At 34.0% G+C, this 13,850-nt stretch overlaps 1 protein-coding gene across 1 annotated transcript in view; it reads right to left on the bottom strand.

Moving 5' to 3' along the window:
• Window positions 1–13,850, bottom strand: part of LOC113231722 (alkylglycerol monooxygenase-like) — a 54,541-nt gene that overhangs the window by 1,505 nt on the left and 39,186 nt on the right. The window contains exon 8 of the mRNA XM_026466205.1: window positions 13,304–13,420. Coding sequence (XP_026321990.1) covers window positions 13,304–13,420 — 117 coding nt within the window. The remainder of the gene's footprint in view (window positions 1–13,303; window positions 13,421–13,850) is intronic.

The following is a 13,850-nucleotide window of genomic DNA, read 5'->3' as shown; positions in this document are numbered from 1 at the left end:
CTAATTGCCGTCGTTGCTGAAATTATAGGTACAATTACTTACAGGCTAAAAGATGTACCTAAAGGTACAATGTTTTTTGGTATATAAACCTGCATAGTTATTCGTAGTCGTTATTAATAGTACTTTGTAGTGTTGTGATAAAACTTTTACAAACAAATCGGTTGTAATTAACTTGTTTGTTCAGACATATTGCACCTTCAACTTAACCTACGAAATTAGCTTTATGCTAATTGAATAATTAATTTCCACGTAAGTACGTACAGTCGCCAACAATAATATTTATTCTTGATAACTATTTTTGTAGCATTATAATGGCCAATGTTCTGTTTTGAACTTTGTAATAGGTATTGTGTGTCTCTAACAGTACAAATAAATCTATATATCTACATCTATATCTCTCTAAAGTATTATTTTATCTTATCTGGTAAGCCTTACTTTTATCATAAATAAAACACAATGGGATAAATAACAATTGACGATTCAAGTTAAACAAGACGTCTTGACAGAAATATCAATAATAGAACAAATAAAGCACAGTCGGCTGAATTTATATGAATACCCGTAAATCCAATGAAGTTATCACCAAAAAATTTATCTAAACGTTCGTTTGTTGCGATGTTTTACCATATAAACTTCTGCCATTTATTATTTGTGAAAAATATGATTTGGTTTCGATAAATTTTACCCATATAGATCGAATTTTAATTTTGCTGAATGTTGACAACATTTTGATGCAGGCGACTGTACTCGTATTATAAAACTTATAGGATTAAAAGTTATTTACTGCTTTATATTTGCAAAATCAATGTTTTTGAATTCATTCTTGCATGATATCTAGTTAAAGTGTATTAGACGGTTTACAAAACATTAATAGTAAACGATAGTACCTATATCATTTCATTCTTTGTCAGATCTTATTGCCAAGAAAATGAGCTTTGCCACTGACCGTAAATCTAATATATTGAATCCAGAAAATGCTCCTATACGCTATACTGGGTCCAAGTAGAAAATTGCATTGTTGTAGCCAAGAAAATGAAGACTGAATTTCTTTGGATGTATGGTGCGATTGTGGTGCGACCACAACTCGAACTCAAAATTTTACATAATTATAGTATTATATTAAAATGTAGGTAGTTAGTAGAAGAAATAGTGTAGTAAAAAAAACATACAAAAAAACACCTTATACTTCTTCACCTACATGTACAGGGAACTATAGGTTTAGTAATATGCTACATACGCAAAATAGGCGCCTTGACGTCGAGTTGCGGACACCAGCCCGTTACACCACGTTTCAAGTAATATGTTACATGTTTTTTTTATTTTATAATTGTAAAAGACTGTTTGTTCCTCAATAAAAAGAAAAAAAAATACAAAATACTATGCGTGGCGTTAATTAGCTGAACAATACTTTATTATAAGTTTTTTCACTAAGTCTTTTGTACGGTATCCAATGTGGTTAACATTGGATACCGTACAAAAAACTTAGTGAAAAAACTTCTTTCTATCGTATCGATGGCATATTATATTATATTATCGCGGCCCAGAACTTAGCCACGCTGATCACGCCACAAGTGGCCGCCACGCTGAACTGTACATGGGATATCTTTGCCATCGTGGTGAAAGATTTGCCAAGTGGCGTGAGGCACTCGTCGATTGTTGCTCAGGGTACGTCAGACGTACTCCGTTCGCACTGTTAGGCGGCGGTGGGACCAGTCTTCAAAAAAACTCACAAAATTTTCTCAAAAAATATTTATTGGGCACTTTCGCTACTAACTTTTACAAAATGTGACCCACGGGATAACGGTACTAATGTCTCTGCTCCTAGTCAACGCGTGTTGCGCGAGTGGTGACTAACTGCCAGGCCACACGGCTGCATTAGGTTTTATTAGAAATGCTAAGCCAGCATAATATGCGGAAGAAAACCTGGTTTTAACTTATGCGTCATTGCGGGGCTTTTTTCGTGCACCCCCTTTAAAAAACATAATAAATAAATAATAAACATAATAAAACATAATAATAAACATAATTATGACTATAATTATTTTACGTTCACATGCCATGAGATAATAAATAAGCTTAAAACAGGAGTCAAAGAGCTCATTGTTGCTTCACAAGACTATAGAATAAACGAATGAAATATTCTTTATTGCACATCAAAAATAAGTAAGTATCATAGAATAAGCTAATGTACAAAGGGCGGCCTTATTGCTAAGTAGCGATTTCTTCTAGGCAACATTAAGATAGAAATTTAAGAGATGGAAAAGGTTCAAAATAAGTACTATAATTTCTTTTCTGGATTTGAAAGTAGAATTTTTTTTACAAATTAACGTAGTAAAATTACATAAAATGTCTGTGTACCGTACAAATATGAATCCATTGTTTTTTATTTCGTCGGGTTTTTTATTACAAATTATATTCCACTCGATTATGCCATCACAATTCACACGAGACCACAATTTCAAATAAGATTCAAGATCACAATTTAAAATAGACATAATAGGAGTTGTGTAGTTATAGGTGAACAGTTAACGTATTAAGCTACAGAGACAAAAACAAACAGTGATAGCCTAGATAGAAGATCAGTTGCTTCTCAACAGAGAAGATGAATGTTCGAATCTCTGTTTATAGTGACATGTTATTGTGACTTTAGTTTTTAAGTTAGGTATGTTAGTATAAAGCCGGATTTACATTTGTCTGACGTGTCGTGTCGTGATGCGTCAGAATGGTATCAGTTTCATATACACAGCACCAGCCGTCACGTCAGATTGCGACACACTAATATACTCCCGGACACATAATCCGAGCCACCTCGCATTTTTGTCGTAAAGGGCTGGAATACAAAAATATTGTTATCATCGAAGAAAAAGTTTTCCCCCGGTTTTGCAAATACAAATTCCCAACAACGACTTATGGAAAAGACGTTTAGTATACTAGTTTCAAATTTGCGTAATAATAGTTTTTGATCAATCAAACATTGTTTTAGCTTATGGCATTATACTGAAAATGCGTTGTGGCTCGAATTATGTGTCCGGAAGTGTATAAATCTAACACATTAAATATTGACCTACCAAGAAATGGACCTCGGGTCAAAAGGCCCATTTAGATGGAGAGAGTTTATCGTCTCGAAGATACGATTATCGAAAGAATATAAAGAACTTTCCTCGTCTAAACATTTGCGATTATCGACCGTCCACGTGAGCCACAATCGCCTCGCCTTTCAATATTGAACGTCTCCGTGTAAACAGAACTCGAAAGCAAAAATCGTATTTCGAGTATCTGTGCCAGCCGTTTCTACCACGAGTGCAGTGCGCGAGGGTGTTTTGATTATCACTGCTTTTCTAAGACAAGAATTAATGAAACGAGAACAAAAAAAAATTTGGATTAAGAAATGTTATAAAATTTGAAAAAAAAATGTATATTTCTCTACAATGCAATTAGGAGATTCTCGCACTCAAAATGATTCCAACCGATTTGTACGATAATGGTATGAACTTGAAAAAATGTCATACGAGATCGTGTTTAGACAAGTCGAAAACTAGTAAGCAAGAATCTCCTTACTACATATTTCTCCGTGTAAACAGTCGAGGAGGCGATTAAGTTGCTTGCGAATCTCGTATGACATAATCGTAGGCGAGATTTTAGTTCTTGCCTGAATGTAAACATTATGATACGATAATGTTATGGCGATTATTGCTTACGATAATCGCCTACGAGTTTTCGTCACGAAGCGTGCGAGAAACTCTCTCCATCTTAATGGGTCTTAAAACAAAAACCACGAAAAAAATGTCCGAAGTTAACCTATATAAACGTAGTGACATGTAACGAAATATAAACAATTAAAACATTTAATTTAAATTGCAACGTCATTGCAGTACTGCCTAATTTAGCTTGCAACAATTTAAGGGCCCAAAAATACCATATTTAGCTTCTACTGGAAACTTAACAAAATGCACCATATTTAGCTTCGACTGAAAATTACTTGAACACAAGAGTAAGAGAGCCTTTCTCGTAAATATTAATTAATTTTTATTATATATTATTATGTCGAATTTTGTACAAATTCACTTAAAGGTATAATAAATAGTTGGGCAGATACATACATACAAATATTACTACAAATGTAAAAATAAGCATATACTATAAGAAATGTACCGATATTCCAACTAAACGTAAACTCAAATATCCGTAATTCCGAAAACCGATTTATAATAAAACCGTTACACTTTCGAGTAAATTTGATGCTTACCACAAAGACAAAATAAGGTTTTGTTTTGTAATCTTCATAAAAAAATACATTTGACATTATGAAAATTCGAGCTAACGTTATTTCGGGCAAATATATGTTCTGACTTCTGATAGGTAATCCCAAGCCGTAAAATGAGTACAACAATATTTTGTTAGTTATTGCTAACGTATAATAAAAAAATCATTTTAAAAGTAGGATTAAAATCATACCGACTCTATAGTTATTTTGTTCTAAATATTTCAATCGCTTGTGGTTCGAACAATTGAAAATGACCAAGAAGTTTATATGACCTTCTTGAAACTGACGTAATGGGTCTCTTTTCATCTTTTGCGCATTCAATATGTAGAAAAAGGTCAGTTAGCTATTTGATTAAATTGTGTGCTTTTTTAAATTAAATAAATACCATAAAACTGTACAAAATAACACTTTTAAATGAGAACTATGATAACACAATATATTTGTTTAGTGAAAATATGATACAAAATCCTGTTTTTAAACTTAACTGCAGTAATTTGTACAAGTTATTATTATTGGTACTGCATGATCCACAACCGCGCTGTTACTCGAATAAACGAAGACTGTTGCGCTATTGACGCTCTGTATGCGATTTTAACGCCCTACAGTTGCGGACACTTTTTAGCGCGAACCCGACGTCCATTTTTTATTAGATCAATGATATTAAATGTATGAAACCGATACCGTTCTGACGCATCACGACAGGACACGTCAGACAAATGTAAATCCGGCAGAAGTAACATCTTTCGCAAAAGGCGTATTCGCTCACCTACACGTGACTTTTAGCGGCGCGTGGCATCACTACACCAACGACTGCACTCCAGTATAACGACTCACTCGATATTCGATGGTCCGTTTAACATGACATAATATTACGTTCTAATTTTATATAAATTCATAGTAAAGCCAAAATTAAATCACTGGACGTGTTAAAATAAACGACTTTGTCGAATAGACCCTACAAAGCCACAGGATTCTGTACGGGGTGAATAAAAACATCATGATTTGCGATAGGTACATCGCACGCGCCAAATAGTAATATTAAATTTATATCAAGTTGATCACGAGTAAAACTTTTATCAAGTTAGGAGATAAAACGGAGGTTGCCATAATCCCAAATGTTATCCTCAGGGTTGGCACTTTAAAAGTTGGAGCATTAACATTTCTATACTCATTTGAGAAGTTTGTTCATAATTTTAACCGTGAAAAGAGCTATTAAAAGTTTTACAGAGTCTAGTAAATGAGATAAATAAGCCGTTCACTAGGTAAATTGGTCTCAGATAATTCTATAGGCAAATAGATAACAGTGCTTCTGTTATGAGTTCATAGTAACAGTTATCGTTAGCGACAGCGTCAAGTATTTGTATATAAAGTGTGACTTCTTCCCGGGACCGCTAGGGGCGCTGTTTAATTTGCCATACAAATTGTCAAACATTTTACAAAGTTTAGCAAGCGACGTCTCTGTAATCTCATGGTACAGGCACTGTTTGCATAAACGGTCAAGTCATTCTTTTACAGTGAACCGAGAGAATACCAATGCCATATCTGATTAGCAAAATATACTAAACTGACCTAGGTCGATTACTAGGTGATTTATTATGTAGGTAGGTAATATTGTAAGATTAGGTTAGTCAGTGATCATAAATGGTAGACAATGTGGATCAACTATTTGATAGAGATTCTCTTTTGTGTGGATCACTAAGGTTTTTTTTTAAATTTATATTGCGGCGGAACGGTATGTAAGCGAATTTTTGTAACGATATTGTACATAGCATAATGAACTTTATGATCAATTGTGTAAAGTACAAACTAGATACGAAACAAAATCTTCCGCGGAAAGCGCGATTATTCTCGAGCATGCGCGAGCATTCTAGCAGTGTAACAAAAACTATATTTTGGTTTGACCGCACACCGGCGACATTCACCATCTAGGCAAATAAATTAGTACTAACAAACTAAACAAATAAAAAACAATAACAATAAAGAAGAAACAAAAATTACTAATTACGCTAACAAAATATTGTAGTTGTATTGCTGGGTGCAATTAAAGATTGGTTTGTATTCAATAATGGTTATTTACTGAAAATGTATTGGTAAGCACAACTTAAGCCGTTTGATCGTAATTTAAATTGCACCGTTTGTTACGAATAATTAATACCGACGACGGCGGAAATTTTCAATTAGCAAATTAAATGCAATTTTAATGATTAGTTAATTAATAAAATTTTGTTTGACGTCAATGTTAATGGATTTTATGGAAGTAACACTTTTTTGATATAATTTATTTAAAACTAGCTGTGCCAGGCGTGCGTTGCTATGTGCACTGAAACGTGTGAAGTCCCCAACCCGTATCGGGTAGCGTGGTTAACCTACTCCTTAGAGGAGGCCTGTGCCCAGCAGTGGAACTAAATTCTATATTATACTAAACTTCCCGCGGGTGTCGTACAAGGCGACTAAGGGAAATCGGGCGATCACCAATACACTAAGTCTGCTTGATTGTGGCAGGCGATCATTCGCTATCATGATCACATGATGCAGCTGGGTAATGCGAAACATCGTGAGGATCTACCAGGATCCATGTAGTGGTTTACGACCTTTGCCGATCGTACTGTGTTCACAGTCCATTGGACCGCAGAGGAAGGGACGTGAGAGTGGATTTGTACATGCGCAATTGCTTATTCACTATAGTAAAACTCACGTGCATAATACCCTAGCTATTTATTCCGGATCTGAGCGTTTAATAGGCCCGTGGCGATGGGTTGTCGGTGGTGGAGTTATTCGGTATGGCGAGTCATATTAGGGTACAGGCTAGGAAATAATCGTAAAGGGTCGCTGTTATACAAATCGATAAGGAGGACTACATTGCCGTCGAATTAATAATAGTGAAATGAATATGGGAGAAACTAAGAAAAAAGTTTCTTTATATTCAGGGCGCCTCATGAAAATTACTTTAAATAATGTAAAATTGGACACATTGTTGTATATTCTCAAATAACATTTCGAATAATACATTCGAAGACTTTTAAGTCCGACCAAATGTGGAAAAAGACATCCTATATTTTTATCTTGCCTTGTCTATAAGGATTATTTGCTTTTTAAATTACATAGTATCTTAACTTAGAGGGAAAGGTTACACAAAATTTAGGAAATTGCACCCGAGGTTTAGTCTAAACAACGATTTAAAACAGAGTTTTTGAGCGGAGGTGTATCTATAACGTACGTGTGTAATAACGTTATTTCCTCGAAATGAACCCAACCTCTACTAAGCCTTGTTATTTCAATTAATAAGGTTTAGCTGCTATATGCGATTTTACACAAGAATTATCTACGGGCTATAAATTGCCTTTGGTATTTATTATTCTTTAGATGAGCATTTGTTTTACTTCATCATGACTGTGGTACGTTAATTCTTTCATGGTTCTTTGGTTCCAGTAATAAAGAACAATAACAAAATCATAATTAAAAGAATTCATTAGCGTCTTCAAATGTTTGAATGAAATAAATTCATTAGGTTTTTTAAATTGCAATAGCGAAATCTTTAATTGCTTATTCTTCAGTTGCGCATATAAGATTAGTAATTGGCGGAATTATAACTTTAAATTATTGAGGGTTTATAGGTTCATATTTATTAATAATTGGGCATGGATTATGTTCTTCTGGGATATTTTGTTTAGCTAATATTAATTATGAACGATTGCACAGACGAAGATTGTTTATCAATAAGGGTATAATAAATTTTATACCTTCAATAAGAATATGGTGATTTTTATTAATATCCTCTAATATAGCAGCGCCACCAACATTAAATTTAATGGGAGAAATTAGATTGATTAATAGATTAGTAATGTGAATTAGTAAGATGATCGTGGGTATCTATAATTATATTAATATTTATATAATATTATGTCCTAGGAAATAAAATCATATTTAAAAGAAATTCTAATGACTAATTAATATATAACCGGACTGATATCTACCTTGCGGCCAAAAAAGGAACTTCAGTACGTACGTATGGATATCATAATCACATTTAGTTCACGTAATAACAAATGTTCTGATTCGATCTATTTGTAATAAGCTAATAAAAGTTTAACTACTTCATTACAAAAAATAGTACAAAAAAGGCGAGAATTTCTTCTCCCAAACGCCACGCGATAAAATGGTAAAACTGACAAAAAAGTTCCCAAATCAAGGAGAGATGGCATGTTTTACTAAAAATAATTTGTGTCCGAGTTACCAGCAATAGTCTGTGGTATGTAATGTAATAAACTCAGTTTTTTTGCTATGGCTTAACTTCAAGCCCTTGATCCATACCATTAGAAAATAATTTCCTCTGAACTTTCGTCACGTCACAAACTCACGACCCTATTCAGCTTGTATTTACTCTGTTTAAGGCTTCTGTACATTGACTTACAATTATATGGACGTCGGGTCCGCGCTAAAAAGTGTCCGCACTTGTAAGGCGCTAAAATCGTATACAGAGCGCGACACTCCGCTTTAGTCTTCATTTGTTCTACGGACAGCGCGATACTGCGATGATATAACAATTTAAATTTCGAATAGGTTGACTTGGGACATTTTTTTCGTGGTTTTTGTATTAGACCCGTCGTCCATTTATTTGTAAGTCAATGCTTCTGTAGCTTATTTTGATATGATAGTACATCGAATATATTTTATTCAATTACGTAACACATAACCTCAAAAACTTCAAACTGGAATATCTTTAATTCCTGACTTCTCAGAATAGTAAACCCAAAACAAAATTGGTTCAGGAATTTCAACTCTATAATTTCAAATATTTTTCATAAACAGACGTATACAAATTATGTCAACACAAATTTGTATGGGAGTTTGCTATTGTCCTTTGTGTTGAAAAGTAAACTCTATTATAATAATAGTTTGGTAACTATCTCAAGGGCTTAATAAAAATTGTGTACTCTTAATATCAGTTACATTTGTACGCTAATCTTTCAACTAACCAAAATTGTAATTTATCAATCAAATTTTATTTATTTTTTATTTATTTCTTAATTAAACATAAAGATAAAATTATTTTGTATTAACATTTAACCTAAATACATGAATCTTATTAAATAACCTTTTATTTACGTATACATATGTGACAGTCTATCGCAAACAGTGAAATTATTATATGTTTACATAACTTTAATGAAGGATCGCAGTGATGCCTAAACTAAGTAAAATTGTTTACTTGTGTCTTAGGTATAATCGGCAGGGAGCAGAGCTGTTTTATCGACATGGACACATTAAAACCACGAATTTGTTGCCGAGACAAATTTTCTCTATATATCTATATAGATAAGATTCTTCACTCGTTTTTCTAGGTGTCTGCGGTGAGGTAAACTAGAGAATTATTGAGACGAATCGGAAGCAATTCGTCTTGCCCCGAAGTTTCGCTAAGAGGATTGGTCGCCCGGACGTACTCTACAGTGTTAATAACTCATGTATGGTAAAGTAGTACTTACAAGGGTGTGTAGCCCCTGTGAGTTTTAATAACGAACGAACAGGAATACTATATAGTGGCTTTACATACTATATACATAGGGCGCACTGTAAGTTTCCGGAACTGGCCACTAACATAAACAATGTTTAAAAAATAATTACAACATTTGAAAATTGAACTCTTTGGCTGTAGAATGCTGTTTGTTTCACCTGACTGTCACTTGTTTTTACAATGTGGCGTCATTTTAGAAATTACTTGTCTACATCACCGTGGATTTAGCTCGTGAAAATGTTCATAGTATGATTTTCTAAGACGTTAAGTGTAATTTAACAGCTCAGCGAAGCTTCGCTCGGCTTCAAACTGCTTTTGGCGATGAAGCACCATGCAAGACGAATGTTTATAGCTGGTTTGCAGAATTTCGTGATGTCCGTCCACTGTTGTGAACAGCAAAGACATCAATGCTGTGCGCCATATGATCAAAACAGACAGGCATGTGACATACCACGAGATTCGGGCATCTTTAGGCATAGGCATGAGTCAAATAAAACAAACAAATGCCAAGCTTACCAGATTCCACGAAGGGGCGTGAAGTTTGGTGTGGGACATAGTAACAGGTGACGAAACATGGATTTATAGTTACGATGATGATGATTTACTATTACGTATGAACCCAACATAATGATTTGCAACAAGCACATAGAAGTTCGTAAGGTCTGTTAACTCGACTACTCAGTTGGTAAGAGTGGTAGCCCGACGTTGATTTGAGCGAAGTCGAAGGAATTGTTCTTTATATTTGTTCGATCTTTGTATCAATAATAATAACAATTTAGTGGAGTATTTTCACAAAAAACGTATGATTTTCATAATAGTTAAAATATCACTTTAACTGCCTCTGTGACCGAACGGTTACCATGCCGGACTGCCACGCAAAGGTCCAAGGTTCGATTCCTGGGCCGGGAGAAATATTTGTATAGCCTACATTTATTTCTCTTGTGAGTTTGGGTGTAATTTGTGGCTGTCTAAGTGTGTGTCCACGGCACCCGTAACACAGGGTTTTCCTAGTACGGAGCTATGTTGAGTGTGTGCATGCTATTGAATCAAATAATTATTATAGTCCATTTCACATAGGACGGGTACTGTGACATTTCAAATTTTTACGTTGCATGCATAATATTTTTAATTAATCAGGTTACAAAAAGAAATAGTAAAGAAGACTGCATGGACAGAGTGCATGGACTTTGCCTGTATAATTTTGCGTTTTATTTTATGCCTAGTTATCAATATATTTTTGTATATTTTTAGAAGTTGGGAATAAAAAAAAATGTAAAATATTGTATTTTAGAATAGATGCAGGAATAAAACGCAACTGATTCAGTTCGATCATAGATTTGGCAGCGTTTTTGTATGCACGTTTCATTTTAAGCATGATTGAATGTTTACCTACCTGAAGTATTGGTTATTTTATAGTACACACATAAAACATTAAAGCTATGAAATACGTAATGAAATAATGATCTATAGTAATGACATAAAGCAAAGAATAAAATACATTGTGACAAAAACATTTAGACATTATTATTAAGTTGCAAAGGAACGTTTTGACAAGAGACCTCTTGCCAATATCAATGTCACATTGATATTGAGAACAGTGTGACCATTTGTGGCAGTTTTCTGCTATTTGGGCACATTTAATTTTTATTCATTTTCATAGCTGCAGAACATGATAAGTCATATCAAATGTGGCACAGTTTGGCAAATTTGGGAATATTAGGAAAGTTCTTTATTATTTTTGGGAACAAACTGAAAACTTGTTCTTAGGTTTTCGCGATTGTTACACATAGGAAATGAAACTATTTTTCCGGATTTATATCGCGTATATATGTTGGGTCATGTTCACGGTTGAGTCAACCGTGACCTGTAAAGGGCCCGAAACGTCGGTTTGTTTGAAAAAACAAATATACGCGATTTAAATCCGGAAAAATAGTTTCATTTCCTATGAAAACTTGTTGTTTTTTTGCTACTACGAACAAAGAGCTGAAGCGAAATACAGGACAATGTTATAAACGTAACCTATATCCACTTTATAACTCCGGCTTCTACAGGCTGTACTCAATTAGCTTTTTTGATGCTTTGATAATGAATCACAAGTATAGGTCTCCTTAATGCACATCGTCAAAAACGCTGGGTCACAAAATGCACGGGATGTCGCCACCCTTCTTTGTTATATTAAATCAAAATCAAACAATATTTGTTTCAATAGTAATTTTAAATAAAAATTACACTACATAAAAAAAAAGAAATTGAAACGATAAATTTGAAAATAAACTACCCTAACTACTTGATGCGTATCTGATTCACCTTGTATGCTTGACGGTTTCCGTTGTTTTGAGCTTTGTGTGACGTTTTTGGGGTAATTGTACAGATTTCGTTTCGTTGCTGTTGGTTTTATGCTTTTTCGTTGACTTTTTTTTGGTTATTGTTGATTTTTTAATTTGTTGTGTAGTCTTTTTAACTGACTTCAAAAAAGGAGGAGGTTTTCGATTCGACTGTATGTTTTTTTGTATGTATGTTACGCGATAACTCCGGTATTTGTGCACCGATTTTCATGATACTTTTTTGTTGGAAAGAGGGTACCTCCATAGTGGCCTCATTTAATTTTGAAGAAAATTATATACCTCTAAGTGTGGCTGTTCACGCATGAAGATTCATTTTTATATATATTTTATATAATAGCGCCTAAATTTTATTACAAGGAGCAATTATTTTAATAGTTGAGTTTGCTATTCTCTTATTCAAGGCGTTTTTCTCTCAATATACTTTGAGTAGTGAGAACCAATTATTATTATTTCCTGTGTCAAGTTCCGTATAGTGGCGAACTAGGGGATGAATCCGGGTTTACGCACTTTCCGGTAACCGATGTCAAAAAAACTTGGCAAATAGATGTAATTGGGCGTACTTTTGAGGTCGGCTTTTTTAGTACTCTGTACTGAGATTATAGTAATTTAATAACATAATAATTGTATACTTAATATTTTGTTTATTAATTGTTCTTAAACTATAGTCTCTAAGTCGATTCTCTCTTCGTTTTAGTTCGTTAAAGATATTTAAATCGATTTTTTTCCATTCGATTATACATCACTACATTTCTCGAAACTTCAAATCTCAAAGGTCACCGTACCCATGCCATGTGAAACGAACTATAATAACTACTTTATTAATATTTAATTTTTCTAAGTTTTCATAAAAAAAGGGCTGAAATAGTTAATACTGGTTTCTAGGGCCAGTTGAAAAATGTTGAAGTTCAATTACGATAACAAAAAATGTTCTATTTCATATTTTTCGTACCTATTCCTCTATTCAGGTTATAATTTTCATAGCTAACTTGACTGTGATACGTGATAACTATCGCCCTAATAACAAACTATCATAAATTTGAAAGTCACAATTAGTTACAATTGATTACCGATAAAAGTTTTGCGATACAACTAAAACTAGTTGTATTATTACGAACATTGACCTACGTCAATGGTTACGAAGTTAAATTTAAAGTATTAGTTAATCACTTCAGTTTTACTTACCAAATATTTAGCAGATAGTTCGAAGAAACCATAGAGAACTATAGCATAGTGAACCACCAAATATGTATTGCACCAAGCGGGAAGACGAACGTCGTAGATTTCCCGAGTTTGGTCCACCTGGAGCAAAAAGAAATAGATGTCATTTTGGTGAATCGAATGCCGTTTTGAGAACATATTGGTTTTGATTTTTTGAGTGCATTTTTTTTTATAATATCAAGTGATGGGACGAACAAATCGTGCGCCTGATGATAAGTTACATGCCTATCCATAACAGTTGCACTGCCACTCATACATTTAAATCGCAAAGATCTGAGGGGTACTGCCACTGGGCCCGTCATTTTGAGACATAAGTCGACAATGACATGTGCCTGTAATTTCACCAGCACCCTTACCTTTCAAAACCGGAACACAGTAATGCTGACATTACTGTTTGGCGGCAGAAATAAGTAAGGTGGCAGTACTTACCTGGACGAACTCTTTCACAAGGAGCTCTACTGCTACTAAATTTTATTAACTCCTCATCATAATATCAGGCCCCAAGTCCGTT

This window comes from Hyposmocoma kahamanoa, unplaced genomic scaffold (assembly GCF_003589595.1).
Source record: "Hyposmocoma kahamanoa isolate Upper Pololo Valley unplaced genomic scaffold, ASM358959v1 66, whole genome shotgun sequence".
In the NCBI taxonomy this organism is placed as follows: domain Eukaryota; kingdom Metazoa; phylum Arthropoda; class Insecta; order Lepidoptera; family Cosmopterigidae; genus Hyposmocoma; species Hyposmocoma kahamanoa.
This window is presented reverse-complemented; position numbering and strand designations above follow the sequence as displayed.